The 26941-nt window shown below is 41.1% G+C and overlaps 1 protein-coding gene across 3 annotated transcripts in view; it reads left to right on the top strand.

Moving 5' to 3' along the window:
- The window catches only part of SLC2A13 (solute carrier family 2 member 13), a 154981-nt gene extending 129940 nt beyond the window's left edge, over positions 1–25041 (top strand). For 2 of the 3 annotated variants that reach the window (XM_068669740.1, XM_068669742.1), the window contains 3 exons: positions 17158–17279; positions 17412–17564; positions 18713–20978. In XM_068669740.1, the coding sequence (XP_068525841.1) occupies positions 17158–17279; positions 17412–17564; positions 18713–18939 (502 nt within the window). In that variant the 3' untranslated portion in view covers positions 18940–20978. Of the gene's footprint in view, positions 1–17157; positions 17280–17411; positions 17565–18712; positions 20979–21358 lie in introns of those variants that run through there. The other variant, XM_068669741.1, reaches the window with a different exon arrangement.
- The last annotated feature ends 1900 nt before the right edge of the window (positions 25042–26941 follow it).

Below are 26941 nucleotides of genomic sequence, written 5' to 3'. Positions count from 1 at the left end.
CCACAGCCTGGTTTATGTCCACTGGGGGACGTGCCAGTCTGTCACAGCCTTGTAAATATTCTGGAGAGTTTTAAATCCATACTGAGCTGCCTGTTGTCTAATCCATAGCAGATGAGAGTGATAGAAGTTATTAGAATGTTTTTTTCTTTGGATCAATGATAGATTTTTTCTGGAAATATCAGGTTCCTTTAGCTGCTTAAGTGAAGAGACGTGAATAAGTTCCTTATATTCGTGTTGCTAGTTGCTATCTTTTGCAGATGCTTTTGCAGTGAGACAAGTCCATTAGCAAAAGTTGCTGTGACTGCTTTACTAATACCAAAAATATGTGTGTGTCTTCGCTCAGTTAAAGACTGAGACCCTATTTTCAGGACTTGGTTGGGCGGGGAGGTACAAACCTCCCCTGTTCCCACGGGCAGGCTGGCACCAGGGAGCGCTCCAAGGATGAAGAACTCCTCTGTCCACGTGTAGACATTGCTTCTTCTGTGATGCAGGAGGGGCTGGTGAAAGATTTTATTGCTGGAGTGATTATTTGGAATCTTTCTAAAAGGGCTGGTATGGAAAAGCATTACCAAATTCACCAGCAATTAGAAGAGAAACTCGTATTTCTCTTACAAAGTCTTCAGAATGATAAAGATTATGCATAGGATTGTGGTTCTCACATTTGTAAAGTAGAAATGTGATAGAGGGAGTAAATTGCTTCAGGGAACTGGCAATATCTACAGAATATGTACATCTGTGTGTACATCAGCATTGCTCAGAAGAGCTGTCATTATAACCAGTAGTCTTAGTAAAATTTCTGTCTGGACCATGCTAAATGTTTACTAAATTGAAATATTCATCACCGCACTGGGAACCAGAACACAGAATCACCCCCCCTCTCCCTCCAGGTATCATTTAAGAAAGAAAAACAAAATAGTTGCAGTTTCAAATAGAATTAAATTCTGATTACGGTCACCATTTGCCAGTAAGGATGGAAGTGTGGAACAGCAGGGCTTCGGCACACGGTGCTCTTTGTCCTCTTTGATTAGGAGGACATCCTTCAGGGTAATAACGTCTAATGTAAGCTAGGGAGGTGTGTGGAAACAGAAATGAAAGAAAGGTCTGAAACTGATTACAGTCTTTGTCGGCGGAAAATCTAAGAACAAGGTCTTTTCTGAGAGGGGGGCATTGGCGTAATCACCAGGGTTATGTGGGATGGAGAGGGGTGATTCCTGAGAGCTGGGGAGGCAGAGGAGGAACTTCAGAAATCTTGTGTGCTTATTTTAATGCTAATGGCCAAGGGCAAATAGGAAGAACAGGATAACGTGATGCAGAATATTGCGTCCTCAGCCGCAGATGAAGCCTGTGCTCTCGGTGACACAGGAGCAGGTAGCAAAATGGATTCAGTTTTAATGTTCTGATCCTCTCAGCCACTCTTCCCCCTCAAATCTTTAAGGCACTGTGTTTTTAAGGTCTTTTAAAAGGAAATTATTACATGGTGGGCCTGATAACTTTGATCAGATCTTTTTAAGCATTTAAAAATATGGTGAAATCTAAATATCTACTTAAATAATTTAAATGAGGTTGGACTATTGTTGCAATCCTAACAGAAGATGCAATCCTTTGATGATTCTTTTTAATGTTGGGGGAGCATTTTTTATAATCTCACTTTACGAAATTATAAGATTTTTGACTGCATCTAATGCCTGAACAATTAAGGTCCTTTGCATATTGCATCTGTATCTTAGGTCTGAAATAATAAGCGGAGCTACATGATAATCTAAACTGAAACTGTTTATGTTCCTTTAGGGTAATTACTTGGGAATTACTATTAATAGCTCCTACTCATTACATCTACTCAACCAATGGCAAATTCTGGATGCAGGAAAGGAAGGACAAAATCCACGCCTTGTCAGTCCTGTTGTGAAGTTCTGATTCTGGAAGCATTTAGTTTATTTGCTGAAGACAATGTTTATTTGTTGGAGACATCCAGCACAAAATAAGATTTTAAAGCAGGTCTGCTTAGTTTGAAATGCTATTTGGACATTTGTTCTCTACCTGCTTGTAGATACTGCAGGTCGCTGGTGAACCCTGCTTCCAGATCTGAGTCTATATTACTATTTAAGAGGCATTTTGAAAGAAAAACAAGGAAGAGACAGATCCTGACAGCTGTCTGGGTTAGTTGCTGTAGCTACTACTCAAATGGCAAAGCACTGAGGCTACTGGAATGGAAAAGCAAAAGTGGCCCCTGTGCTAAACCATTCCCAAATGCTGCTTTATGTCAGTAAAAAATGTGTTACAGCTATTTAAATGGAAAATATGTTTGAGTCACTGCTCTTCACTGCTTGAAATTGGTCCAAGGAAGAAGATGCTGCAGCGTCTAAAATCTAAATTCACATCCTGTTGAAGTGGAAGGCATTCTGGTTATTCCAGCCATTCTCTGGCTGAGATGGGACTAGAAGGGAAATAATCTTGTTTCCCATTTAAAAAGCTTTCAGTTGACAAAGGAGATAGGATAGGAAAGGGAAGAAAAAGCATGCCAACATCCATGAGAGAATTGCCAGTCTCATGTCAAGGTGCTGAGACTATAGGGATAATTCCTGCAGCCTCTTTCTCGCCCTCTCACAAAACGTGCATTGGAGGAAAGGATCTTTTCTCGACTGTAGGAGCCTGCTGCTAATGAGCTTCTTCAGCTGCTCGTCTTTGCAGGGGCAGATGGAAAGGCCCTGCCTCACCCTGCTGCCTCTCCTGGGAGCACAGCAGGGAGCTGCCCCTGGGAGACAGCTGGGAAGTTCCCCTTCTGCCTTGGAGCCAGAGCAAAAGGGACTGCCTCAAGTTTTGAAGCACGTGGGTTATTATAGTTATATTTTTTTTCTGAGAGAGGAATACTGCCAGTAGAGGTTTTTCTTTTGTATTCACTAATGACTCTGAAATTCAGATTTAAATAAAAATCCTCAGTGAAAATTGTCTCAACAGATTTTTTAGGTTATTACACTCTGAATTGAATTTAATAAATATAATTTTTCTTTTTTTTTATTTTTTTCTCTCTCTCTTTTTTTTTTTTCTTTCTTTTTGGGAAAAAGACCGTTTTAAAGGCTGATTTCTTGGGGATTTTTATTGACAAAGAACATTCACCAGGGTCAAAATCAGTTCTCCTCACAGGAGCTTATACCTTTAACAGTATGCAAAGTCCTTATTTCACCCACCTTTATTCTATAATAAGTAATTCTTCAGCAATCACATCATTTGATATAGTAGAACTGTGATCTCTTCCGTTCTTTTCATAATATGAAAGCTTATTCAGAGGATTTTATTTGTTTTGCTTTTGGGGGAAAATAAATTAACACATTGCAATGTTAGGACTGTTGAATAATTCAGGATGCTTGATGATTTTAATTCATATAAATTATTGTATGTGCTGTCTGCATGTGTGGGTCATTTCCTTGAGAAGGTACCATCAATCCTTCCGTGGCACAAGATGAGCCAGAGTTATCGATTCATTTGATTTAAAGTTGCGACCTTACTTTAACCCGCCGTATCTGTTAGTACAGCTAGGAAATAGGCAGTCTGCTAGAGAGCAGGTCGTGCTGCTGAGCAGTGGCACTGGGGCACTTCTGGTTTGTAGGCTGTATGGACTATTTTTTCCCCTTGGCTTTCCACCCCTGTCACGATAGCTTTGCACAGATGATGGTCAGAGAATCATAGAATTGCTCAGGTTGGAAAAGACCTCAAAGATCATCAAGTCCAACCTTTAACCCAGTTGATGAGAGAGAAGTCTGAGGTTTTGCATGATTATTTACTCCTTAAGACCTGGGATTAGGGTGATGTATATGCCCATTTACCACACTTTCTTGGTAAAAAAACCGCTGTTAAAAAGCACTTATTTATGTAAAGTTCATTTTATCTGTCAGAGGCCAAGGAAAATAGGAATTATTTTGATTTCTGCTAAGTTCTTCTACTGTCAGATACCATAATTTGAATTTAATGTAATAATGAGAGCCTCGGTATGCAACGTTTATGAACATCGTAAGCTAGAGAAAGTGTAACCTTTTATAGTTTCTGTATTTTATAAAATTCCTTGCATTTGCCATAGGTATTGTACCCACATGCACAAATCAAAGCAGAGTGACACTGTATGTTAAATGGCTGCTCTCACAAATGGGATGTAAAATAATTGCCTTGTTATAAGTGGTCTTTGGGTATTTTTTACAAAATCTCCTTGGGGCTCCATTTTCAGTTACAGAATTAATGATTTCCAGAGCATTGACCAGGACTGACAGCTGAGGAATCATTCTTCATATAGCTCCGTTGGTTAATTTAATTGAGACCCTCCCCAGTACCCCCTGTATGGAAGGGATGTGCTGCCTGCTTTTACCTTATGAAGCTGCATTTTCTCTGAGTTTTTTAGGGCAAAGACATTGCCACCTACTGGCATCAGGGAAAAGCTAGTTTTAAAAAATGCTCTTCCACAATTTATTTAAGAAAAGAACACAAGGTCTTCGTTTCTTAGTCTAGATGGATTTTGATTGTACTGGCAGAAAAACTGCTGCTGGCAATAGTTAAAATGCAAGACTTGCTTCTAAATTATGGTTACAGAAACTGAACGTAACAGTTCAGTACTTCAGCTGCAGGTTGGACAAAACATTATTACCAGAACTATTAACATGTAATTTTTCCACATATATGTCAGTAACTAGAAACAAAATAAAGTGTGGAAGTGCTAAAAAAGGCATGCTAATACACGTAATACTGATCTGTGCTTTAAGCTTTTTGTCCTTACTTTTTTGTCCTTCTGCCCAGGTTTAACAAAAGAGCAGATTCAGAAAAGTATTTTTACTCTTCTGCTTTTCTCTTCAGTGGAAATTTCAGAAGGATAAAAATTTTATGTGCTAGATCTGTAACTCAGTATAATTTTGCCAGCATCTCCCACCTGTGAGTTCGGGGTAGGATTTTTTATTTATTTGACAGCAAAGTCTCACCACTCACTTCTAACTTCATATACCAAATCGCAACACAAAAGCATATTTTTCACAATTCTTCTGCACATCTAAAATTTTGGGGTAACTAGAAGCAATATGATTTTTTCTGTCTCTTTATTGCTTGATGGAGTGTTTGGAAGCATTCAGAAAGATAAGATTATAACACTGAAATGGAACCTATTTCATTTGGAGGTGAACCTCCAGTCAATATTTCTGTCAAGTCACCTTCAGACTGAGTTACAACAACACCCTGGCTTTCTTTGTCTTTGGTCTTTTCTGACCACGCTCTTAGATTTTCTGTTGGCAACTTTAACTAAAGAGATACTTTTAAGGTGTTGACGGCATTCATCTGAACAATACTGCTGGTATTGCTGACACACTGTGAACAGCACAAGCATGAACGAAGAGTACTTGTAAGTGCAAGGAAGATGAAGAAGTGTGGGTAGGATTTGTCTTACTCAGCTTCAGATGTCTGAAATGTTGACCTTGATCTCTCTTGTGGCACCTTGACGGATGGAATAAAAGATGCTGGTCCATATTGTTCTTTCTTTGCAGCTGGCCTTTGCCTGTGTTTTATAGAACAGACTTTGTTCCATCGTGCTGGCAATTCTTCCACACTATTCTGTTAATATTTTAAAGGAGAAGTTTTAAGAGAATATCACAGATTAGTCATTGCTTTTGATATTTGTATTAATATTTAAGCGTAACCCTTTTGCACAGAGATTAAAAATCCTTCCCCTCTCCCTCTTCTCCTCTAAACTCAGAGCTGGGCCCTGTGCTTAGCCCGTGCCAGCATGACTTGCCAAGGCAATCTGTCCTCGTACAAAGTAGGAAAGAGGGGTCTGCTCACAGAAGCACCAGTAACCAGGAACTTGTAAGCAGAAGAACTTTACAATTCTAATTATGAAGTAAATTAAATGTAAAATTGGATGGAAAAAAAAAAAAACGCAAATGAGATTAAATATCATGCAGGGATTTATTTGATAGTAAACTTGCATGAAATTCTAAAATGCTGCATTTTATATCCTAATTCTCAGATCAATTTCCTTCAGTAATTAAGTATTAATGCTGCAAGGTGATAGAATTGAAGAGACTAACTGCTTTTACATATGGAAGCAGAAACCAGGAATTCCTGAGCCCTGTGACCCTGTTTCTGTCAGTAATTCCATACAGAGCCCTGTACACGCTCCCCCAGCTCCCAAAAACCTGCAAAACCAGTGATGACTCCAAATATCCACAAGACAAAAGACGCGTGGCAGGAGCAGCAGAAGCGCCCCAGGGTAAGACAGACAGCACCGAGTTTGCACAGCAGAGAAATATCCGATGTGCTGTTCTCTCACAGACACTGAAATACATACAGGCCCTGCTTTTCTGAGCACCATTTTCCTGAAGGAGCTGGAACAGAATAAAGCCTGCCTGTCTGCAGGCACCAGTAGGTACCAAATAATAACGTGGGACAGGCTAGTGGAGGGTGCCCAAATCTGCTTGTTTTCAGGTAGAAACCACAGCATGGTGTAGGTTCGCACCAGGACCCCGCTGGGATGTCAGAAAGCCTTCTTCCAACTCAAAATTATCGCTCCCACATCATTAATGAGCAGCTCATTTCTGAGAAGTAAGGGAAGCCAGTAACAGCTGGATGAACGCACGTGTGGGTGCTTCTTGCTGGAGCAGTTCTTCTAGAAGTGAGCTTTTTCTGTATAGCCCCAGGAACTCACTGGGCAAGCTGTGAAGCATCTTCAGGGGTCACAATGAGTCCGTGAGTCTTCCCCAACCCTCACTATGGCCAGGAGTGAATAAACAGGTCACTTGGTCTCCAGACTGCCTCCACAACACCTTTTAGCTGTTGTGGTGTACAGATAGCTTTGTGCTCCTGTTAATACTAGAAATTGTGAGTGATTGTCCCCTTGTACGTGGCACTGGTGAGACCGCACCCTGAGTACTGCATTCAGCTTTGGGTCCCCTTGCTACAGGGAGGATGTTGAGTGTGTGCAGATACGAGCATCAAAGCTGGTGATGGGACTTGAAAATAAGATGTATGAGGAGTGCCTGAAGGAACTGGGATTGTTTAGTCTGGAGAAGTGAAGGCTGAGGGGAGAACCTCGTTGCTCTCTGTAGAGAGCAACCACCTGAGAGGAGGTTGCAGCAAGGAGGGTGTCTGTCTCCTTCCTCAGGTGACAAGGGATAGGACATGAAGAAGCTGTCACAGGTTGTACCAGGAGAGGTTTAGATTGGACATTAAGGAAAATTTCTTCATGGAGAGGGTGGTCAAACACTGGAATGGGCTGCCCAGGGAAGTGGAGGAGCCGCCATCCCTGGAGATATTTGTGAGATGTGTGGACGTGGCACTCGGGGACATGGTTTAGTGATGGGACTTGGTAGGTCAGGTTGATGGTTGGACTTGGTGATCTTGAAGGTCTTTTCCAAACTAAACGATTCTGTGGTTCCCAGGTGCTATTTCTCAGGGCTATGACCATGAGAAGAGATGTTTCTTTTCAGTCCTGACTGCTCTGAGCAGGACCAGAAGGACTAGTGGGGCTGGTGGCAGTCATCAAGGTGGCAGCAGCACTGCTGCTCAGGTCCCACCAGCTGCTTCATGTGCAAATCATGATGTGAGCCCCAACCCCATCTCACACATCACTTCTCTCGTGTCCTGTCACCATCCAGCCCTGCACAACAGTACGTGGTGCTTAAGATGCTCTACCAGAGGGGCTTGCCTCATCATACTGAGTTTTTCACTCCACCTGGTAGAGTACAATATTTTCCTTACTGATCACAACAAAAGGCTTCAAAATATCAACCTGTATTGCTTCCACTGTATTTACCCAAACTGAGCATTTCACTTTGTCTAAATATTATTTTCTATTTGCACCCTGGTGAAGTTCTTCAAAACTTGATGATATTTGGATGAAAGAATTAGTGAAAACTACAGCATTTAGTACATGAAATTCTTCAGTATAAGACTGAGGACCAAACTAAAGATTTCTCTCTTACTGGATCTTGCTCCTTGTCAAGATCAGCTTAGACCATTTTAAATACAGCACTGGAATCTGTGAGGCTTCATAACTTGGCTATGGTACTGTGCTGGATGGAGCACATTTCTCTATGAAGTGGCTGAAGTCCTCATGCACATCATTAGTTTGGAAGCTGCAAGAAACGGTAGAATCTGTCATAATGGAGCAATAGTGATAAAAGATTTGGGTTAGTCGAGTTGTTCAATCAAAAATTCATGGGGACAGGTAAAATTGTCATGTACCAGCAGGCACAGTCTCTTGCAGATGCAGAAGCTTTAGCAGCAAGATATGCCTGTCAATAAATGGGACAAACCAATGTTTACATGCATATATTTCAGTAAGGACTGCCAAACAGGTTAGTGCTGTGAGAACAAGTTTTGTTCTATAAATTAAAAAGCAGGAAAAATTACTGAAGGCCTTGGTCTTTAAAGTAAACAAATGTCAATGACTGTGAATCATTAGAGTATATCCATGAAAGGGGAAAAAGGACAAAAATCTTACATCGTCCACTGTCTCAGCCATACCTGAAACAATGCACTCTTTAGTTGATTCATTTTCATACTCCTTTTTTTAGCTTTCAAATACACAGATTGATCTTTAAAGTTGCAAAAATATGTTATTTTCTCTTCTTACAAAAGCATTTAGCAGATGTGGGCTTTGCTTCTTCTATAGCGTCACCTTTCTGCAACTTTGACCTTGTGTGACATCCAGGGTCAGTGAAGCTTTGTTTGGTATTTTGGAGAAATATTTTCTGCAGCTAAATATCAGCATATCAAGCTAATGAGTGAGTCATACATCTGGGAAAAAGCTCTTCAGAATGTATATATTTTTCTAAAGAAACAAAAGCATCTCTATGTGACTACAAAGAAAAAAAAAGTATCTTTAAATAATTTACTAAGTTTTATGAAGAATTTATCCCAAAATAATTACCAGATAATACTGTTGTTTATTGATTGTATACACTGGCATTTGATTCTCCATCTTAAGAGTCATCTCTCCTTACTGTAGGTGTCACTGAATCTTACTTTTCCAAACCCTAAAAATAGTCTTCTGGGTATACATAAGAATACATTTGTGTCATGGCTTCCTAACTTGAGAATACCACATCTGATTTTTACAGCTATGATTTCAACCTGTGAATCCCTTAGCTGGGTGTTACCCAAGCCTTCTGCCTGATGTTTAAGCCTTAAACTTATATATATATTATAGATTGGACCTCTGTACACTCAGTTTGTGTGGTAATATATTTATATATTTGAGTTTTATATTTAAAGTATTGTTTTAAGATGTGCATTGTATATAAGTACGTATTTAAACATTTTTATAAGCCTTTTTCTGCAAGAAAGTGCAAAAAAGCCTTTAAAAAGCACAAAATGTTGATTTATGATCTTTCTGTTCATTTCTTTTCTCCTTCATTGTTGTCTCTTGACTGAGCAGCTACTTTTGTACCATCAGTTATTTGGTACCTGAAAATGTCTGATGTTTAGAAGTACAGGATATTGTCGTATTTTGAAACTCTGACCTATTATGTAATGACTAAAGTCATTGAAGTGAGCACAGGTAGAAATGCATGAAGGACAGTGATGTTAAGCTAAGATGCTTATACTCAAATCTAATTAAGAGTTTGCATTTTGATCAGGTTTTAATTTTAATTCTGTCCATTAAAATTCTGCAGGCATGACTGCAGGTTGTTTAGGTGAACAGATGATGATTATTTTCCATAGTTGTTGTATGAGCCCCCACAAGTTTATGCATTATTAATGTAATATTTGAATTATTTATGATTTGTTCATGACAGAATTATGAAACCATACGATTTAATTATTGCTAGTTAACTTTAATTTATGCTGGGGGAAACTGAGTGTGTCCGATCAGGATCAGAATTAGGATGAGAAGGGGGCACTCTCTCGAACACAGGTACGTCAGATGCTTCCTGACAATTTTATTACCATCTGTTACTTCAGAATAGTGGAAAAAAGTTCGGGAAGAAAACGAAATCAAATATATATGGTGTGGTTAAGGTAATCATGTGTCCTGTAACAAAAAATGTGTATTCACGTATTTCTGTTCCTAGTTTTTAAGTGTGCCATATCTGAGACTGGCTTATGGGTGTACCTACCAAATGCTACCAGCTGCTGCGATATCTCAGCTGGGAGGGCTTTAACATCAGGTATAAGCCATTTTCCCTTGTCCTGTTTGAGTCTGTGTGTCAAGGCAAGGAGAGCAGAGCAGATGATGAGAGAAGCATGCCTGACAACGGTGCGGTAGGTACCAAGGGTCTGCCTCTCTCTGTCCCCGGTAGATGTGATGGAAAATGAAGCTTGAAGCAGCTGTGGCCTGACAGCAGTGTGGGACAACTGTAGCCAGCAGCCTGCAGGAGGCCAGCAGAGCTCAGAAGACAGCACTGTGGTGTAAATGAAGTCTAAAGGAGTAGGAAGTTGAACTTTGAAAGGGTAGGAATAGGATTGCAATATTAAAGAGAACTTCCAGTCCCAAAACAAATCCAAAACTGAACATCTGTCATCAGGCATTGAGTTATTTAATCACAAAAAGCTGCTGGCTCAGACCAGCAGCTAACAAAGCACCCAAAGGGACACTGCCATACAGCCAAGCTGCTTCCTTTGGCAAAAGATGCAGGACCTGTGCTGCCCACCCTCGGCTCAGAAGTAGTCACACAAATACTGAAACAGCCAGCATGGCAAACAGTTAAAAACCCTCTTCGTGTGATGAATACGGGAGAATTATTTCTCATGGGAAAAAATTGGTCCTGTTTTCAGTCATTTGGTAGTCTCAGTCTGTTCACATTGAAGAATAGCTCTGACACTCTCTTTACTGGACAGCTTCAGATGCAGTTGCAAAGCAAAAAATTCTCAGTTGGGGAAAATGCAAGTGTTTGAATTAAAAGTCCTTAACAATTTTTTTTTTATTATTTTTTTTTTTTTGCACATATGTATTAAAAGCATGTGCTTCTGTGTCTAGGTGGTCAGAAACAGGTAAGTCAGTACTGAATCTGATGCAGGTGTGCTTTCTGACAAGACCAAGAGGCATGATGGAAAGCAGTTATGTCTTAGAAATATTTCTGTGAAGTAGTTATTTCAGTAAGGTCTTCTGCTTCAATAAATATTAAGGTTTGTTGTTTTTTTTTTACCTTAACAGTGTGTATGAGTTACAGTGAAAAACTCCTTATGATTGATTTTAGATTTTAGCAGTCTGTAGGGTCTCAGTCTCTTTGTAAGAAAGAAGTCAAACGAAGGATCAGAAGACAACAGCCAATACGGAAAGAGGTGCTCGTGGTGAATAACTGATGGTTATTTCTATATGTGTTAGCTGTCTCCACACAGATCTGTAAGAAATATTCATTTAAATGTAACACATTATTAGAAATTCCCATCCTATAGCACACAATAAAGAAGGCTTTTCTGAATTCTTTGGCTCTGAAATGTGCAAAGTGACCAGGCTTCTCTATTATTTTTTCAGTTGATCTTTGAATATTTGCTTTCAGTCTCCCAGATGCAGAATAAGAAGTGCCAGTCATTCAGCCCAAGGAGAACATCCTCCTGTTGGCATTGTGCTAGCCATAGTAGCTGCTCCTAAACAGACTTGGCATGGAATGCATTGCATGGAGAAAGAAATTACTTTTTTTGTTCAATATAAGATTTTTTAGATATTTTGGACAGTGGCAATTACTGCAGCTATTGTCCAATTAAATCGCTGTGGTTTCAGTTCTTTGTTCAAGTTCTGCTCACTGCTCTACATGCTTAACTGACAGATCCTATAGCAGTGGGCTTCACAGTGATAAAGACAGTTTTTCATTGATGGGCAAACTCATTTGACAGGAGTTTTCTTGCAGTAAACTGAACTGCATTTCCAAGACTTTAGGCTGCATGTTGATGTTTTAAAAAATCATTTCCAGTGTTAGCAAATGGCTGCAATAAATGTCCCGAAATGCTGATGATATTTTTATGTGATGAAGGTTAAGTAATGTCTAGGTGAATACTATTAAATTCTATGAGTACATTTTTCAAGGCTGCATCTGTTTTATGCTTTTCTGTCTGTTTTTTTCAACTGCCATCATTTGTCATAAGAAATTTCACCTGCATATTTTTAGCAACATTTGGTTTAATGGGTGAGTTAGTTCTCCTTGTCAACAACAAAGTCAAAGCAGTGGATGCAAACTTGTCCAGAGAGTCACAGATCTCCAGTGTCTCTTCTCTGAAGCACAGCATCCAGTAGCTAGGGGACCCTGAGACAGTTTTGATTCAGCTATTAGTTGTTTCGAAGTTAATTTGTTGTTTGCCTTTAGGAAAGTTTGAGACTTCAGATAGCATCTTGCCATATATGTGTATATATATACAGATAAATAAAATTAGGTGCTGTAAGGAGCAGAACTTTTTCTTCAAATCAGAATATACTGATTTATAGTGAAACTATACCCTACAGTTTCACTGGTTTTTATGGATTATGCTAATGTCACTTCTTTCCATATTGGTGGATTAGAGAAGCCAGAGGAAAGAACCTGTAGCTGTGAACTCCCCTGACACTAGAGCCAGTGAATATTAATTCCAGGCACATCTTGGATCAACCTGAACCCAAGCTTCACCTGATGGACACTATAGAGGCAGTTTCCAAAATTTTCCTTAGTTACTTGTCTGACTAATATGAAATTATTACACAATTAAACTGTAACCATACTAAATTATCTCCTTTAAGTAATTTAAAGATGGAGGTCTGTTCAGACAACTCAAGATCTTCAGCAGAGACAGAGAAACTGTAAGAACTAACCCAAATCTCAAGGAACAGATTCTTCCACAGAACTAGTAATTATTTGTGGATAAATAATTTTAGTTTTCCTCAAACATCTTCCATAAAAACCTTTCGTAGTCCTAGAACCTGTTATTCTTAACTAGGTCTGTTTTCTGCTCTGTCCTTTCCATGACCAAATTTCTGGTGAAAAGCTGAGTCAATAATCTTGGCATAAATTTATATTCATTTTGACTGACTGGCATGATATAAAAGTCAGCACCCTACACAAGGAGGGGGTTTTTTAATCTCTTTCACAGAGATTTTTTAAAATCCCTTGAATTGGTGTTACACCAGAGACTAAGTTGATAAATTGTCAATTATCTTCATCTTGATAACCCAGACACAAAAGTCTGACATAGTAACAGCCCTTAAGTAGTTTTACTCCTGTTGGAACAAAGAAATAGCAGATTAGTAAAACTGTGAATTAGATCTAAATTCTTTATGTATCATCAGACCCTGATGTTAAAATTTATCTCAGAGCAGGATGTGTAATTTTGAAATAAGCCTGCTCTAACAAGCTTTTTAGGGATATGAATGATAACACTAGTGATTTTCTTTAGAAGTAATTTATTTCCATAGTCTGATTTGATTTGAATTTTGACCTTTTAGGATTTTTAGATCTAAATCCATTTAAGATGCTTCTGAAGGGCATAAAAGACAATGAGAAGTGAGTAACCTTCATATTAAAAATATACGAACTGTTCAGAATGAAATATTTAATTCCAACAAAAGCCATATCTTTAGAGACACAGTCCTCACTCTGCAGCAAAGTAAAAATTAATGGAATTTTGACAAGAAAATCAGCTTTCCTGTGCTGTGCTAACATGGCCTTTGCTACATAACATCTAACAGTTTCCCTAGTTTGTAGTTTTCTATGTTGTACTTGAGAATTATTCTACTGCTAAATTGGCTCAAGTATTAGGATAATTTAGACTGATTATCAAGGAATTGGTCTTATCCTGTTTCATCCTCTTGTTATTAACAATAACATCTTAGACAACCTGCAACAACCCTTCTTCCACCTTTTTAATGTGCTGTATAAAAGTAATTTAGGAGTTGAGGTTCAAGGCTTTAGATCTTCTGAACTACAGGCTGCGTCTGAGAAAGGATGGATTCTGTGACTGTGAAACCAAGTATATAGTTCATATAATGTAGAAATCTACTGCTGTTCTGATTTATTTCCAGTCAGTAGAATTGTTCACATCAATTGTCAGAAAGTTGGGTTTTCACTAATTAAGACAGATGAGCTTCTTAAATTGTCTGGGGAAAATACATAATGAAAGAAATTCATGGTAAAGATTTTCAATGTAATTCTGTCGTGTTTTCACTTTGGCAGTAATTTCAGAGGAAATGATGTGGTCTTTCTTCACAGTTTGTACTAATTACCCAGAACATTTTATTTACACACTCCTTGCGGTGGTACCTGACTGCATAATTTAACTTGTGAGCTCTTTACATGGAGTTTTCTCTGTGCTTTTCAACTGGTGAAGAGATCAGTAGCTTCTTGACTGCTTTCCATCACAGATGCTCCCTTAATACAGAACCAAATTCAGAATTTTATCTGATATTATCCAGTCATTATTAATGTATTTGTTAGCAAAATAATAGCAGTTGTAGGACTGATAGTGCAGCAAGAATTAGCACAGTGACAGTGCCTAAGTAAATCCCTAGACATGTAGTCTTGGCGATGTACTATTTTTCTACATATCCAGAACTACAAAACTCCAGCAAATGCAGATATCTTTGCTTTTATTCCGTGTTCCATCCTATTTTGCTACCAAAGGATAAGCAAAGCAGAGAAGCTTATTACTGCAAGGTTTCTGTTAAATCTAGTCTTCAGTGCTATTTTTCCTGTTTCAGTGTCCTGAATCTGCTTTCTTGCAACTGAATTTCCTCTCAGTTGCTGTCAGACAGCAGAGAAGTCAGTGGCTTCAGCAATAGGAGGCTTCAGAGACATCTGTTTTTCCTTTATGTACTTTGTGTTCCACTTTGTTGAAAGTAGGACACATCTGGGAGAGGTAGTGGGGGAAAAAAACATCCAGACCTCCCTGCGGTTGTGTCCGTATGAATCAGCAGGTTGGTTTGCACTTGTAGAGATGGATGCAAGATAATAAACCAAGTACGTCTTTGTTTACAGCAACGTTTGAGAGAAAGTGTGAGGCTCTTCTCTGAGGAGCTGCCGATCTGGCTGGACCAACTGGAGAAACCGATTTCAGCATCAAGACATTTTAAAATGCTAATCAGCTTGTATTCATTACCAAACACCTGCAAATGAAATTAGAGTACCAGCAAAGAAGCAAATGTGCAGTTGTACAAATGTGTGACATTGAGCAATCCCGTGGTTTCGCAGTGGTGCAGATACAGAGCAGGCCGGGACGGAAGGCGGCAATGCCATCTCCAGGGGTTAAGTAATTAATCTTGCAGACATCGTTTTCTTAATGTGTAAGGAATTGCTGGCTTAAACATAGGAATAGTTCTCCAGCACAGTTCAGTCTTCTGTATCTGAGACATGGCTCAAAAGTGATTTAAGCCATCTGTGATGAGAGAAATGTAAGGCAGTATTGAAGTGTCAGGTGGACGCCAACAGGGAATGATCCCGGCCTAGCTGTCATAACATAAAAGAGACGCCAAGCTAAGCTGTGAAAGCGCAAAGTGACATAAGAAAGAACCTGGGGCAATACAGAGAAGCACAATGAAGAAATAACAAGGCTGGCAGTTGTACTTTTGGCTGAGAGGTGGTGAAAATACCAGATTGGGCAGCTGCCAGCATCTTAGGCTGCTGAGTGATCTGGTGGCCAGGTGGTAGCTGAGGCCACAGGCCTGTTGTACTCAGGCTTGAGGGACATCTTTTGAGGGGTATTTGGTTGAACTCTGTTGTCCATGTTTTATTCATCCCCAAACTGAATCTGTGTGTGTTGAATGAGATAATTGCAAGGGTTTGTCTGTGGTTTTGGACATGGATTTTTTCCAGGATTTCTTGGTTTAACCTCCCTTTTAAGTGTATTTGAATTCTGGATTTCCAGCTGTCCTGAAACTGGGTTTAGGACTTTATAGTGGTGTTCTGCTTTAAATGTTGTTTTATGGGTACATTCGTGCCAACATGAGCATGGTTTCTGCCCCAGAACAGGTGGTGGGTTGGCCACCAGTGCTCACTAGCATGAGCTCAGCCTGGGGCCAGCTGGTTGTTGCAGAACAGAAAAGTTGGAGAGGAAATGTTTGGTTGGAACTTGCTTTTGAAAGTCTACTGCAGTGGTCAGTCCCCTGAAGCATTTCAGGGTGTCTTTGCTCCCCCATCTCACTTTTCATTGTCAGCTATCATTTATCACCTATTGCAGGCTTCATTCCAGTTTTCGTGCAGATGAGAGGGTCTATCCTTCACATCCATACTCAGCTAATCTGGAAATTGTAGTCCAGGCAGATGTTCAGCGCTCTGTGATTTCTGCTCCTCAAGTAAATAACATGGTTTGCATATGAAAGGGAGGTGTCTGCCTAAGTCTGCTCTCCCAGAAGTGCACATTTTTTCAGCTGTAGCAATTGATGTGATTGCAGCTGAAGTTTCTCTAGTTACAGCAATAACTTGTCCATTTAGACAAATGCTAATTTTCAAAACTGAGATTTATAACAAAAAGATTAAGTTGCAAGTATCCCTTTAAAATATAATATATTGTTAGCAGTCAGATGAAAATACATGATTTTATATCTATTCCTAGAAATATGCAATTTCTGCATAGTCCTGGCAATGAAATCACTTTTTCTTTTAGTAGCTCAGGCACTGTTTACTTCTGTTTATTCTGCTTTTTACTTTCTAGTTAGAAATACTGCCGCCTTCTTAATTATTTCACTGTGAAGAAAAGAAAGTTTATTTCTCTTTTCTGTACAACTTCACTTGGCTGTGGCACACTCAGTAGACTTTACTCGTTACACCCACCATGCACTGTGTACAGCTCGTCAGTGACTAACGGTGACTAACTTTCATTTGACCTAAATTCTTGCATCTTGAGCTCAAAGTCCTGCTGCTGCAGCTCTTGCTGCGCTGTGTGATACTCATGTGAACAGCCTCATTGGCTTTGGTATGACTGCTGGCTTAGTAAAGACAATGCATTTGAAGGAGTAGATACAGGTCAAATGTTTAAATTCAGGAGTGTGCTACTGGGTGCTCTTCCTAAGGCCACACAATCAAGCACAATGTTATCTGTAAGGCACAGGAAAAAGTACATTTCTGAATGTAGTATTTGGCTCAAAAGTTCTTGATAAAACAGGGTGGAGCTTTGCTCTCTTAATTTCACACTTGTCAGCTTTTCATACGATGTTATGTGCCATGTTTTTGAGATGTCATCTATTTCCCTGAAAATTCTTTAATACTGGATCTTATTGTTATTTTTCAGGTGTTCCAATGAAACTGTATTCAAAAAGGAAGATTTGTTTTGGGCATACAATTTCTGCCCCACTCCGTACTCTTGGACAGCACTTCTGGGCCTTATTTTGTACTTGATTTTCTTTGCACCTGGTAAGCAAACATTTGTTTTTGTGCATAAGTGTAAAAAATCATAAAGGTAAAATGTCAAATGGTGAGACTACGCATTAAACTTGCTCTTCAGTCCAGCCATTAAGTTGAGGTTGATCTTTCTGTAATTCTTAGGGATGGGTCCCATGCCCTGGACTGTCAATTCTGAAATCTACCCACTTTGGGCTAGAAGTACAGGAAACGCGTGCTCATCTGGAGTCAACTGGGTTTTCAACGTGCTTGTGTCACTGACCTTTCTGCATACGGCTGAATATCTGACATACTATGGTAAGAAACAGTGTGTGTCCATGGGTGCTGTGCTGGCACTGGTGCATAGATTTTCTTCTGTTTGGGTTCTGGGACTTAAAGTCTGTTTTGCTGTAAAATTCCAACTGTGAACACAGTGTTCTCAGCTAACTGTGGTCTAGTAAAACCAGAGACCTGATATGACCTGCCTGGAGTTTGGTCCTGCTTTCATAAGAAACATTTCTTTCTGTCCTTGACGGAGAATCTAGAAAGTTGCATAAAGCAGAGAAGCTGAAAAAAAAATACATTTTGGCTTGGTGAAAAATGCTGTCTTCCACTTAAAAAGACAGCATCAGCAATTTTCCATTTCGTGATGGCATCCAAGGCCATTACTAGATGGTCCTTGCAGAAACAGCCGTGTAGCTGAAGATGCTATCGTCCTGCTCCCAGCTGTTGATTAAGTCCTGTCTGCTGAAGCCTGTGGAGAGATGGTCAGATTAGTGCTCAGCCACTCCAGTACGAGTCATTTAAATTACATTAAGTTGCTACTGAGTTTTTGTGCCCTTCATATCATAACTAGTGCAGAGCCTTTCAGCAGCACTTGTCATTCCTTAGAGTCTTTGGTCTGGAAACAAATTGCAGGTAAATGTTTCTTGGTCCTTCAGTCCTTTCTCTGTCCCTCTAGTTGAGGTGGGTAGCAGGGGAGATGAGCTCTTTCTCACTGTCAGTTTTCTTTGCAGAGGAATTATAAGTAATAATTAGATGTCAGAGTCACAAACATTGTTTTAATCCTGACTGTTTCTTTTTTGCTGAAACTTCTCATCTTTGGCAGTTGTCTTAGTGATTCCTTTGCTGTTAAGAATAACTAAGAAAGTTCTTGCCTTCCATATCTGCTTTTTTTTATTGGCTATGGACTAGTTGCTGTTTATCTTAACAGCAGAATGACTTGCCAAAAAAAAGGACGAGTCTTCTCTTCCATATTAAATTAAATTGCTTTTGTTAATTGTTGCAGTCATGTAGTAAAGCAGTCTTCTACACCCACAGCCAAGCAGCTCATGGTGTCCCTCCCCTTCGCTCTTACATGCCGCTTTGATATCCACAGCCTGCTGCTTCTGCCGTTCCCCTGTGTGGAGGCAGAGGAGGGGATGGGATGTTCTGTAACTGACTGTGCGTACTGTTTTACATTGCAGGAGCCTTCTTCCTCTACGCAGGGTTTGCCGGCCTGGGACTCGTTTTCATCTATGGCTGCCTTCCTGAGACTAAAGGGAAAAAACTAGAGGAAATTGAATCTTTGTTTGAAAACAGGCTATGTACATGTGGTATGTCAGATTCTGATGAAGGGAGGTATATTGAGTATATTCGGGTGAAGGGAAGTAATTACCATCTTTCTGACAATGATGCTTCTGATGTGGAATAATTTTCAGCTGCTGATGTATTTAATCATTTAAAAGCCTTCTGGGGGAAAAGCAGCTCTCTGGTGACCTCACTGCCCTGCTTCTGGTCTGGTTCTCCTTTCTACTGTCTAGTTAAAAATGCCTTCATGTTCAAAAACGCTCCGTTTGGGAGGAAATCAATATGCTCATGTTTTCTTGATAACAAAAAGCAATGGCTTCCAACAGAGACTAAATTCCACGATTATATAAATCAACCAGGTGTGTGCAATCCCACACCATCACAAGGTATTTCGTACAGTGCACTGTACCAGGTGAATATAGAAGGCTATATAGGTGATCAGTGGTTGTCCTTATCTTCAATACTGACAAAAATTAAAATCATGCAGTAGCTAATCAGAAAGCAGCCAGCATCTGTCCGATCCCCATCCCATAGCAGCCTAGCAAATAGCTCTGCTATGTAACGCAACGAATGATGCTGCTGTAATGGTAACCATTTAAAAGGTTTATCTGATCATGAAACTACAAATATCTGATGTGTCTATCAGAGGGAACATTGCCCAAATTTACCCCGACAGAATTGCGTTTGTGTTCATTTGAGATAACGAGTAGAGAGCCATAGTCACCTAGGCGGTGTCTAACTAGGGTGGCATTGAGGCTGTGTTATCCCAGGCCGTCTGGCCACTGCTGCTCTTTGAGGACACACTACGATCAGTAGTTGGTGTTTGTGAGATACACTGCCAAAAATAACATCCCAGTAGCAGGAAAACAGAGCTAAGCATGTGGCCACGTGTACAAATGAGCTGGTGCATATTGCTATGGACAACACAGAGGCTGCAGTTAGTTGGAAATGAACGATTTTTGTTTTCCTTTTTTGCATTTGAACATTTGGGTTTGTGCCTAGTTTTGAACACAAAATTTCATGAGCTAAAAGAAATAAAAGGAGGGGAGAGGTTTTCTGCTGCAAAATGCACAGTGGTCATCCCTCCTGTGCCTTTTGCTCATGAATAATCATATTGCCTTCAGTTTATCTTCATATATGCAGAGTAAGTGAATCCCAGCACATTTTTCCTTCAAATGCCCTTAGTCAACCAGTGTCTTGCTGGATCTAAAGAAAAATATTCGTGTTGGGCAGAAGCCTACATCTCATATTAATTGCCTTACTGAAGCATTGCAAAACTGTCAAGAAAATGTCAGGCACAAAAATCAACTTGGCTGCCTTTAGCATGGTAATGAAAATATTAATGGCATTTTATTCACCTGCCATGATTGCTTGCCTTGGCAAATTGAATTTTATGCAGCTACATAAAAATATTGTTTTTTTCCTTCTCCTGTTTCCTTTCACTGCTTTAATTCTTCAGAGATATGAGTTTGAAAGCATTGAAAACTCAAATTTTTATCTTTGAAACATTTGCTTCATGAAAGAATGTGGAAAGCCTCCTCTGCCTGTGGGCTGCTCCCCATTTATTTGGTAAAAATACCTTTATTTTTAATTTTTTTAAGATTATTTTGTTGGGTTCTCTAGCTTTTATAGATATGTTTTGTGCACTTTTTAAGGTTGAAAAATATTTTGAGGGTAGGAGTACTGTCAAAATGAAACTGGACATTTGTTACTAAGTTATTTTTATTGGGTAATCTGTGGGGTTTCATTGTAATGATGAAGTCTGACACTACGCTATCTGATCTTATACGGGGGGGTTTCTTACTCGAATTATTGAACTTCAGTGATTGGATATATTTTGGGTTAATTTCTTTTTTACTTCGTTTATCACAGAAGTATTTTTAGAAAGAGAACATTTTAGAGCATCCTTCTGTAACTTGACTGGGAATAAAAGGGGAAAGCAGAGCAGGCAGGGGGAACTGCAAATGAGTCGTTGCGAGGAGCTGACTGACCTTGAACCTCCCTCCCCTTGGTGGCGAGGGGGCTGCACTTCGAAGCCCTCGATCTTCCCTCTCCCATAAGCGCGCAGTGCTTCGCGCCTTGCATTCACTCTTCAGAGCCTCCACCGAAGGTGCAGTACCTAACAGGAGAAAAGGGATGCTTGGCACAGACAAAAAAAATAAATCAGGGTGAATTCAGGGTGAAAAAACATGTGCTGGAAGACCCTTCTTCAGAGCAGTTTTATTGTCCAGAACAGCAAGTGAAGAGGTGTTTAACGCCCGCCCTGTGCTCACCTGGTGCCCTACACAGAGACAGATTTCAGTGGGCATTTACTGGCATTTCAGAAGAGGGCCTTACAGCTCTGATCCCCCAAAACGACCCCACGCTCATGCTGCAGGTCCCTTGGTGGAAGTGGTTTGCGCTCCCGGTTCCAGCGCTTACCCCCTGCTCAGCTGTGCTCATGTCCACAGGCAGAGGAAACCACAGCATTTCCGTAGCATAACCGAAACAAAGTCCCCATAAAGATCGCTGGCACAAGATCAGCCTCTTTTTATTTCTTTCAGGCAGTGCTGGGGCTTTCTAGCAGCAGCAGACCATCTTTCTTTGCCAGCATTGTTCCACAGATGTTCTCAAAAGTAGCATGGGATTGTGTGCGGCGCTAGGCTCATTTTCTCACACCAGATCAGTCTCACTGGAAGCAGTTTTCTGAAATTTTGCATCCCGTGCCCTTTTTCTGGAGGCAAAGCGATCAAAACACAACCATTTTGTTCGTCACCAGTTCATCACCAGTTGCTACTGGTTATGAGGGTGGAAAAAATACCGGCTTCTTTGCTGTCACCCGTTTCCCACCTGCAAAGAGTTGGGTTAAAGTCTTCCTCCTAGGGTTGTGTCCTGGTTTTGGCTAGTTCCAGCAACTAGGAAGAAAATTAACTCCATCCCAGCCAAAAGCAGGACAACAAAGGTTGCTTTACACAAAGAAAACATTCCACACCTTAGAAATACCCAACCTGGCACCAAGCATTATGTATCATAAAAATGAGGTCAAATACTTGAAATTAATCTTACGCAATTAGGGTTTTATTTTTAGAATCTGTGAACATTTATAATGTATGGAGAAAATTAAATAAATGTTTCTATTTTGCAAAGATTTTTTATATTTGTGCATATTTTAAGTTTTAAGAGATTTTGCTAGGGGTAGACGTAGTAACATTCCAGACAAAAGAATAAAAAGCTGAATAATTTCTTAAATTTATGAAGTAGCATAAATAGTGTGTCTAAGCACAATATCATTCTATTGAAAGCTTTCTGCAGAAGATGTGAAATGGTTTCTTCACAAGGACTGCACATTTCATTCAGGTATTCTGTGCATCAGGAGTGCTAGCTTAATGATGCTGGTAGAGCTTTGCATGAATCCCATCTTGGTTGCGCACAGCAATTTGAGATATTTTAGTAGTTCTGATTCTTTACAGGTTTTGGCCTAAGAGGAGCATAAAAGAAACCATTCCTGATGCACTTCTAATCTTTTAAAATTTAATTCGCCTATACTAGTTTATTAACCATGTTAAATTGTTAAGTGTTGGGGTGGGTGGTGAGGTAATTTACAACTAGTTTCTTCCCCCTGTCACTTTGTTGATCAAAATCAGGCTTTAAAAGGCGGAACAAACCTGTTTTGAAAATAAACATCAAACAAATCAAGCCCCTAGGACTCATTCGGAGGGCTGAAGTTGCACTGTTGCATGTGCCTCAGATCGCTCCCAAACTTTTGCAACCCAGCGAGCTGCGGTGACAGCTCTGTCAGACATCTTGTGACAAGAGAGGATACGTCCTAAGGAGCGTTGTTCCAGTGCTGACTTATTTTTGTGAGAGTTGGAAAAAGCAGCATTTCACCAGAGTGGGAGGTAGGGTGGGGAGCGGGGAAGGAAGAAATGATGCATTGACAGCTCCACAAAGTCATGTTTGAGTAGGGACGGGTGCCAGAGCTGAAAGGAGGCGTCGGTGACCTCCCTCCTGTGAGGCAGAAGGACCGCGGGACCCAGAGGTGGGGCCTGGAGAGCAGGTGCTCAGCACAGGTGGTCCTGTGGGTGGGAACGGGGATGGGCAGACCAAGGGGAGGAAGGGGGTGAGGACGTGGCAATAGAGTTTGCAAAGCTAATGCTTAGTTTCCTTTGTGAAATCTCTTTTGCCCTTTCAAGTCCTCCGATTGGGCCTCAGGAGAGGGTTTGATGTTGAGGGCCCCAGCCCTGAGTGAGGGTCTTCCCTTTGGACACGAGGGTGTTGGGTGCCATTCCACGGGCTAATTAAAGCTAGACCATGTGCTCCTCAGCTTTATGCCCAACTTCCCACGTCTCAACGTTAACACTACACCAACATGGTCGTCTGGGAAGTCTACTTGGACTTGCCAAAGAGGCTCTGTTAGCCAAACATTGCTAGGCAAGGAAGGGGCAGAGTCTTTGTTGTACAGAGGTCTCAGAGTAGAAATAAAGACAGAAGAGCGGGTTCTGCGAAGCACTTTAAAGAGTAAGAAATCTGTGCACTTTTTCAGAGGTAGTCAAGCTAACCAAAACCCATTCCTCTGCATTGGGAAGAAAATAGAGCTTTGTGTACCAGGCCAGAAGCAGATAATTCCACAATATGTGCTTTATGGCAAAATGTGTTTTTATTGCGGGTAACATTTACAGCTTACATGTAGCTGCTGCCTATCAAGTGACTCGATTGTTCTCTGGATTTTAACAAGTCACATTTTTGTGCAAAAATCTTAGTGGTTTTCTATCGATCTCCATCGCCTTGTGTACAGTACAGTTAAGCATAATCCACAAAGTGGTCTAGGTTGTGGCAGTGTTAAAAACGTCAGCACAGTAAAATCTAGGTGAACATTGTTAAAGAAATATTGTTGTTTGTGATACTGGGGGTAAAAACTCCTTAAAGGCAACTATATTATAGATTTTAAAAGTCTGAAAAAAAAAATGGCAGTTCTTATCTATTTTGTGTATGTTTTCATATAGAGGAGGAGTTTTTTATGTGCCAATAACCATCACTGTAGTGTTTTGTAAATGGGTGTTAATGGTGTTCCAGAGTTCTGTATATGAGCATATACTTTAGCCACGATGACCTGTTAGTGTGAACCAGCGGCATGTTTTTAATCTTATCCATGCCTCTCCTTGGAGGCGTTCACTTGTCAGCTTCAGTAGAGCTCATGCACACCAGGGGAAGCTGGACCAGAATCAGGCCTCAAGAACCCAGAGATCACCCAGATCCCTCACGTTGTTCCTACTCGGTGTGTTACATCTGAATGACCTGGTTTGTGTAATTATAAAGCTTCAACTATGGTTCAGTTACACTCTTCAGTCCTGCTAAGATACAATTTTTCAAAATTTGGTTTTCCATTTCATCGCATTTGTATAAATAAGGGGAGCGCTGATGAATTACGAATAATGTCCATGTCTTTCTTAAGGAAACAGTTTACCATCAGCATTAAAGTAAAGGCAAATTTCTCTTGCTGCCTTAAACATTACACAGACTTCGGAGAGGACTGAATGTATGACTTCTGCAGGAGAAACTTCATCTGGCAGGTGGGATGCTTGGCGGGGGGAGAAGCGCCGCGCTCTGTGGTGCTGGGGCTCCAGCCTCACCTTACACCGCAGCTCCTGCCTAGCACATGCCTGCCATCTGTGTGATGTTAAGTATTTGAGTAGTACCCATGAAATTGTTAGAATTATTATTCTTGAAATTCTTCATGTACTCGGGTGTCCTGCTGGTCCGGGGCATAGCTGGGAATTGGCACGAGTTGTGTGTCCGCTTTTCATCTGGAATCTCACAACCCTACAAAAGCATCAACCGGATCTTTCTGCAGCAAATTCCATTCAAGGTTTTTGGGGACATTATTGGAGACCAAATTGATAGAAATAAATACTTTTGTGTTCAGTAATCACATGCATATGGTGCCATCAGGACACATGGTATGGTGTTCAGTACAAAACAGGTTTTGGCAAAACTAATTGTCAGGTTGTCCAAGTTATTTCTTAACAATGTCGAGCGTGCCATTTCCTTTTGCAACCAGTCAAGCCTATAATGTATGAAAGTGTTGTACATTTTCTGAAACTTCAGTGATGTATGATTATTTAATTGACTTCTGTTCTGATTGCTTTAATGAAGTTTGGTCTTTACATAAAAGTAAATATCTTCAAAGAATTGTCAGTGCCAGAAGTGTAAATGAACAAAATAAAAGGTGAGATACTTAATTACAGAATCTTTCTCAAGGCTTTATTTGTGTGGGTACTCAGGTCGCCTTTTAGAGATGGAAAATGGCATTGTCCAGAAAAATGAGCTAAAACAGACTATGGGCTTGCTTAAATAAGTGAAGGGGAAGAATAATTTTGAATATGATTGGTGTGGTCTTAAATAATATGTTTTAAGCCAGAGAGAGACTGGCACACTGGGACAGAGTCGCTAAGGGCTGTAATTAACCACAGCTCACACTGAGTGGCAGATGACAAGTACCAAGGTGAGGGATGACCAGGGAAATGGGGTTTATGCACTTCTTCTTTGAAAAGCCTCCTGTGGCCTTTCACAGGCACGGGTGGCCCAAATGTCTCCTTAACACACCACTGGAAACAGTGAGCTCCAGTGCGATGCTGGGGCTGGAGGGGGCTCTGCTCACTACTACTGCGTCCTGATATCCACCAACAGGGGTTCAGCGTCCTCTACCCAAACACAAAGCAGTTTTCTGGCAGCAGTTTGTGCATTCAGACTTGATTACCGACGGGGGAAAGGGCAGAAACTGTTAATTTCTATTTCTGCATGTTTTATTAAGAAATTTGTTAGAAGACCCTCTAGATGAAGTGGTAAATGGGTCCTGCTCCTCCCTGCTGTGTCCACCCGCCATTGAGCCCTTGGGAAGTTCAGCATCACCCCTGACAAAGCTGTGTGGCCTTTTGGTCCCTTGCAGAGGGCTCCCCACCGCTGGTGGGGAGACGGAGGCACAAGGAGAGCGCTGGGCAGGCCGCTATCGGTGCTGGATCTTATCTCTGGGACAGGGAGAGGAGGCTAATCAGTTACTCTGACAGGTTATGTTTTTAGGTTTCTGGCCGATAGTGCTTGTAAAGGTGACGGATGGCTGCTGTTTGGATTACTTGTCACCAAAACCACACATTGCTTGGTGGGGTAATGAAAAGCCGGTGGCCCTGCTGTCAAACACTCTGGATTTTGGCTTCCTCCACTCCGGCTACTCTCACAAAGCAATTACTGATAGATCTAATTCTGCTGACGTGATTCTGGGCTGATCTGCATCCCACAGCACTTCTCTCAAATCTTTGCAAGCTTTTTAGGATCTGGCCCCTGGACATCACAGCTGGGTGCTGCCACATCTGCAGCAAGGCCACCCCCTGGGTGCTGTGCGGCCTTTGCTGTGGGCCTGGCACCATGGGCCTGCTTTGGGGCTGCTGCAGGTGGGGGAAAGCACCAGCAGGAATTAAAGGCAGGGTGAAACGTAACAACCCTGCCCTGCTGATCGTGGTGGTGGCCAGCGCAGTGGCGCTGAGCTGTTGGGGGAGAGATCTTGGTGATTGCCCCCTAGCACCATCCCTCCTGCTGCCCCACAGTCCCCCAAGGGCTCCCCACAATAGGGATGAGAGGGCTCCAGAGGTCAGGATTTGGTTTGGTTAGTTGTTTTTTTAGGACACATTCGGATCTGGGTTTCAGGAGGATACAAGCAGCCATTTGCTTGGCACACAAGCGAGCCCTTTGCCTTAGCTAACACACTGATCTGGGGGACGTTGATACCCCCTGAAGTGCTAACAGAATCCATAACACTGAAAAATCAAAGCAGGGCATCTCATGCGGCTCTGTAAGATGTGCAGGGTAGGCATGGAGAAAGAAGGCCTGCATTCAGCGGCCCTGTCACGCGCTCAGACCAGCACCATGCGGGGTGCGTTTTGTCACAATGAGAACAGGGCCAGGTGGCTGCCCCCACAGCGGGGTGAGGCTTTTCCAGCCCCCAGGGAATCCAGGTGTGAGAAGGACAAATGAATGCCCCCTTCCAGCAAAGCGCTGAGCCACGAGCCTGTCCCCGGTGGGAATTTGGGTAGGGGAGGTCTATGTCTGAGGGAGTGAGGAGCATTTCAGGGCCCATCAGGGCAGGAGGTGCAGGA

The sequence above is a fragment of the Anas acuta genome, chromosome 1 (assembly GCF_963932015.1).
Source record: "Anas acuta chromosome 1, bAnaAcu1.1, whole genome shotgun sequence".
In the NCBI taxonomy this organism is placed as follows: domain Eukaryota; kingdom Metazoa; phylum Chordata; class Aves; order Anseriformes; family Anatidae; genus Anas; species Anas acuta.
Note: the sequence above shows the minus strand (reverse complement) of the source record. Positions and strands in the feature narration are given on the sequence as shown.